Genomic DNA, 6,068 nt, shown 5'->3' with positions numbered 1-6,068 from the left:
GACCACCGAGACTTATTTTTGTGATCCCGCCTGCCGCGTGGGGATCTCTCTCGCCGATCTCGCGGTGGAAGTCTACGCCTAGATCAGCTTGAGACTTTGTCTACGGTATTCTTGCACCATTGATTCGACCACGAGTCACTGACCGAAAATTCATATCCGTTGCTCGGCGGAAGCTCAGGGATTCTATCTCGAGTGCGGTTTTGCGATATATCGCAAGCACGGCCTTTTAATCACGAAATTGCATTTGATTTAAAATCACGCAATTAATATTCTATACTTATTCATTAATTCTTTTAAGCCTTGTCGTAAACAATTCGACTAATGCGCAATAAAAAATCGACATAATTTTCTATATTTCGTAAAGGATTTTTTTCTTTGAAAACGTATTCCAAATTTTGGGATTTTTTAATGCTATTACATTAAAAAAACAAATGCTTTGTATTTATTGTGTTCTAATTAAAATATTTTTTGTTTTTCAGCTGTCATTTCTTTGAACTTATCGAGGATTTTTAATGTAGTGACAAAAATAAGTAGTTGAACAAATGTATATCGCGATCATTGTTATTTTTAAGGAAGACTGCAATCGCGATGCAATTTAAAAAATCGCAAATTCCTTGATCCATCTGCATTGTTGTGAACAATAACAATTACTCGACGAATCCATCAAGAGTTTTAAATTTTTTCTTAAGATAAACTCAAGTATTATGACCATATCGGGAAAAGAAATTATGGCCGTAGGCTAATTGCTAAAATAAAGCATTTTTGTATAGTTCTGAAAACCTACGACCATCTTTTCTGATCTCATCTTACCCGAGTTTATGTTATAGAGAAAATTGAATATCTTTTTCAGGTTATTAATTGAATTTTTATTTCTTTTTAGAAGGCGACGAGGAGTTGAACGGACGCCTCGTCCAATTCGGCGAGGTGTTGTCCGAGATAGAGGAGGGTGGCGGGAGGAGAGGGTTGGAAGAAGGGTGGCGTGCTATGATCAGCATGGAGCTTCCGGCACACGCGACGCAACATGGTGCTCTACACCTGGGGGTCGGAGTCGGGGTCAATCCGGGTGACCCAGCCGGAAGTGCCTTAGCCGCCATTCACCCGCATCCCCAGGACCCTCTAGCTCTTCACCATCATAATCATGGTGCTGCGACACCCGGAGGTATGCATGAGGAGTCCAAGAAAAAACGTATGTTTCTTCTTACGAATCCATCCTTTTATTATTTCAAATACTAATTGTAAGATAATTATCACAAGAAGCTAGCAATAACACACGAGTCTTTTTCATTTTATAAAAAAAGTATTTTCACAATGAATAAACGAATACGATCAGTTCTTGTGATAATAAACATTTATTAATATAGTTAATTACAAATTTTTATAATCGAACATAATGATTGAAGTGAACGTTCCTGCGATCGTTATTCTTTTCGTATTATCAACCAATACATAAATTCTTGAGTAGCGCGATATACGCGATATATATATATCATAACCAATAATTAGCCTGCCTTTCGATATCGCGCTCAATGATTACCCTGACATCAAGAACAAGACAACGTTACGCGTCAATCGACGTTCAGTGTGCGAACGGTGTGACTTAAATGCGAGCACGGTGCACAGTCGATAGGAATGTCGTATAGTCGCAAAAAAGTGCAGGCACGTGCCTCGCGAAATACCGGCGATAAATCTTCGTCCGCGCGCGGCGACGCTTCTATTACTGGCGACTTATGCGCACGCGATGACGATGCATCACGTTCGCCGAGTCAAGTTGGAATTCCGGAATCCGTCGAATGCGCTTTCCGGCTCTCTCGCAATAGCGCGAAATTCTCGACACGCGCGTATTCCTTACGATGAGAGATCTGACCAATCAAATGGATTTCTAAAATATATATATATACCAAGTTCGCAGTGCAACTGGACAGTGCAGAACGTTTTAAATTGTGGCGATCATTTCAGTATCTAGATCATATCAATTATCTCGTAATTATATTTATCGTTTGAAATAGACGGCGCATTTATTTTGACGTCTCCTAGGAGAAATCCGCAAATTACTCACTGCAAATTCTATACACGGTCATTAATTATAAATTGAAATTAGGCCGACGAGAATAAATCAATTAATAGAAATAATCCTATTTTCTATAAATTGCGTGCCGATATGGTTTGTCGGGCTTGAAACGCAATTGCAAATTAAAGCTGAAGTTAATATTTCATCGCGAAAAATATTACCTCTCAGTCAGCAGTTTATAAAACTGAAATAATATAATATATTGTACTTGCAAAAATTTACATTTAGTATTATTAAGCATTAATATTCGTTTTGATCGAAAATAAAATTATATTTCTATTAAACGATCATTAATATTCTCGAATTATTGCGAATGGCATATGAAAGCGTGTTACAAGCACTCAAAAGTCTACGTTCCCGCTCCTGTTGGCTTCCTACCGTTTATCATCATTATCTCGCTATAAACCGCAAGCTTATTAAATCCCGTATCGACGGCGATACATCCGGTGGAGCGATGTTATGTATGGGGGACACTGCGAACGATGATTTCTTCATCAAAGACCGCCGGAACGAGACTCTCGCGTGAAAGAGCTCCTTGTTCCGTACGGAACAATCGAGTTAGCTGAACTTGCTCGGTGCATCACGCAGAGATCTTTCCGAATACACAGGTACATATACGCGCCTGACACAGACACGCCGGCATATATATTTTATAGGAGCGATAGTTTCTCCTTTGATGGGCGATCGTCACATAGATGTATTTTCGAACACATATACAAACTTACGATCTTGACGTATCCATGCGTGCATGACACGCGTGCACGCATGAATACGTCAGGATCATCTTCGAAGCGGTAGTGTCTTCCGCAGCCAACGGTTGGTTGCGTTGATGTAGAAGCTCGTTGTCTTCCTTCGTCTTCATAAATGAATATGTGCCTGGTGGTAGAGAGTGGTGCTGGTTAAGGAAGATGAAAGGCAGCCGCCGTGGCAGCAGCCAGTGACGCGGCATGAGCCACGAGACCAGGTAAGGAGGAGAGAGGGAAGAAGAGAAAGAGAGAGTCAACAGGGATCGTTAAATCTAATGATATCAACGTATTTGACAAAGAGAGATCCGCGGATCAATTTTAGGGCCACACGTGCATCCAACGTGTCTCATACGTACATCGTTATTTCATATTTAATGATCAACTACCGCGAACAATAATAAGTTTCTGTATACAACACTCGCGCTTGTAGTCTCTCCTTCTGATTCTTGTTGCTTGCAGAACAAATTTACTTTTAATTGCACCTTTGAAATTATGCGTCACTAAAGCAATCGCTAAGCAATGCATAACGGATTTCGATTATCTCTAATGGTGCGTAACCACGCAATGGAATTAATTTCTAATTAATGGCCACCTGCGTGCGTGTCGTGTATAGAACACGCAATGCGGACCGTGGTGAATTATATGGTTTATTGACCTTACGACGTAGTAATTATTTCGTACACCTCTCATCGCGAGAGATCGAATCGTCCGTCCGGTCCGTTTTGTTTCGATTTCGCAGTCGTGACTAATTGCTGCTCCATTTATACCCGGATTGTCCGTTATTCGATAATCGAAAGGCCTCCGATTTAACACCGGCTGTATAATGATGCCGCAGAGAGCATAATGAGATGGTTTTTTTTTTTTTCGGTACTGCCGCGAAAAGAAAGTGATTATCTAAAAGTAAAACTGGGCGTGAAAGGTTTCGACCGCCTAAATTCACAGCGAATATTTCATTTCCTCTAAATTGCCTCGTAAAAAAGTGTCTACCAAAACTTATGCCTTTCTCCGATATATCAGGCGTCAATCTGGACGCATTGCGCAAGACATACGGGTCGTTCGATATGTTTGACTGCTTGGTGCGCTAAGCGACTTATTTAGCAATTCGTATATTAATATACGGTACTGTGATATTCAAGAATGCAATGTTACAAGAAATGACATGGCTGTTAATTACGACCTACGTTCCTCACAGAATATATTTGTAATTATTTGTATATCCATCGCAAACGGCATCAGTTACTCGTATTGTGTATCTCGTACTGTATTTAAAACCCAAATGCATAACAGTAAACTTTGATGCGTTACAAAAAAGTATTATATAGAGTAAAAAAATAATAAATTTTTATAAATATTTATTAAAATAACGCTAAGTAAACATTTAAATGTAAACATATACTTATTTGATACAAAAGTCAATTAATTTGATTACCATTCTTTACTGCATAAACACTTATTTCCTGTAAATAAATGTTTACTTACTACTGTTCGAAAAAATATATACTAAAGATTCAGTAAAGTTTTTCCTTCAGAGTATATAAGTTTGAACTGTTTGAAGTCGTGTATCTTGAAGAGGGATTAAACGTGCGAGCCATTATCGAGCGAGTAACACATATCATGCTTTAATCTCCTCGCAAAAGTTATTCTTTCCGCTGGATGGACGCACGGATCGCTTATGGGGATTCCCATCGCGCCAGGCTCGCGCAACACCAGAATGACTGGCAGCATCTAATATATTTCGCACCGTGTGCGAAACGCGTTTTACTGTATGCACACGTATACGTTGTTGTCCGTTGCCTATAGAAGAACATTCGGGGTGAGATAGCGGCGGTTATTTATGGGGTTAAATAAAGGAACACTGCGCGATCGCGCGATACCAGGTCCGTAGTACAAATAGGTTGCCGTGCAGGTTGCTATCGCTGGCGCGTTGCGAATCGTCATGATCCGCAGCAACGTGTGATGTTGAATCTTCACGAGGTACATTCGTCTGCTTCCTCGTGATATCCTATCGGGGAAGTTGCAGGACGTACCGCAAGGCTTCCGTTTTTGATAGATTTATATTCTTAGATGTGTCGGAAATGTGAAAAAATTCTTGCAACACATTACGCACTGTTATTTATCATATATGTTGACGGTATCGTGCATTATATTTTCAAATAGAGTCCAGGAATGTTATTACTTATTAGTGTCTCCTTATTTTGTATCGGAATACTTTATTACTCGTGCTCTCTAAAAGTACCACTTCGCGTCGAGAGTACCATGATAATTACGATTCAGAGAATGACACGCGATTACAAGTTGTAACATTTCAATTAACACGCGATCTCAAGTACAAACAAATAAATGTCGTTTTTTTGCGTTATTTGTATAAATGTACACATGTATGATTTGGTGATAACCTCGATTACACGTCTCTCTCCAGATTTCAATTTACACATTTTAATTCTCTTTTTCTGTTTCAAACAGATGACGGCAGCCACGGAATGAACCAGGATGGTGAGTGAGCTTTTGTTTTTCATATACATATATAGTTGCAATCCTGCGCGACGGGCGATCCAGTTTTATGACGTGCGGAGATGTTTCCCTTGACACAGTACTGGGATTAGGCCGTCGCATGCAGGAACGATCGCAGAAAAGTCTCGCGCGGCGGAAAATACGCGAGCGAGCATTGCGCAGCGTTCGGATAAGCGTTTATCACGAACCGTTAGCGATACGCACTACGTTCCCGTTATAATCGACGATGGTAATTAAATGCGGTGGAAGCGAGAAAGTTATCTGAAATGTCGGTTGCTGCTTATCAACATCGAGATCGATCGGGAGATCACCAATTATCTCGACACACGTTCTTACCTGCTACCTTCATGTTATTCCGAAGTCATGATGTGGAATCATCGGAGTGATTTAATCGTTGATAAGTTGATAAGCGTTGCGCGCGCCCCTACGAACTTATTAATCGGCCGAGATGCTACGCACACGCCACTGAGTTTTATTGCCCTAAATCCATAAGCCGATAAACGATCTAAAGTGCACATCTTCGATATCAACGTACAAATGTTAATTGGATAGGCGATAACACCGCAGGAGATTGCGATTTTGTAATTTACTCGGTCTTTTATTGAATTAAATTCGCATCAGACTTTAATTCACTTAACTCAGCTGAGACTTACGTCGCGTTGGTAGCGAGATAAAAACTTGTATTTTAATTCTTAAATACACAAACTAACTATACGAGTCAGCGCTGGTTCATTCTTTTTTTT

General features: G+C 40.1%; 1 protein-coding gene across 1 annotated transcript in view; it reads left to right on the top strand.

Annotated features, from left to right (window-relative positions):
- The first annotated feature begins 984 nt into the window (after window positions 1–984).
- Window positions 985–6,068, top strand: part of sv (paired box protein shaven) — a 99,909-nt gene continuing 94,825 nt past the window's right edge. The window contains exons 1-2 of the mRNA XM_018540410.1: window positions 985–1,186; window positions 5,278–5,307. Coding sequence (XP_018395912.1) covers window positions 985–1,186; window positions 5,278–5,307 — 232 coding nt within the window. The remainder of the gene's footprint in view (window positions 1,187–5,277; window positions 5,308–6,068) is intronic.

Source organism: Cyphomyrmex costatus, unplaced genomic scaffold, assembly GCF_001594065.2.
Source record: "Cyphomyrmex costatus isolate MS0001 unplaced genomic scaffold, Ccosl1.0 scaffold245, whole genome shotgun sequence".
NCBI lineage: Eukaryota > Metazoa > Arthropoda > Insecta > Hymenoptera > Formicidae > Cyphomyrmex > Cyphomyrmex costatus.
The sequence above is the reverse complement of the archived record's forward strand: the minus strand, read 5'-3'. Positions and strand labels throughout refer to the sequence as shown.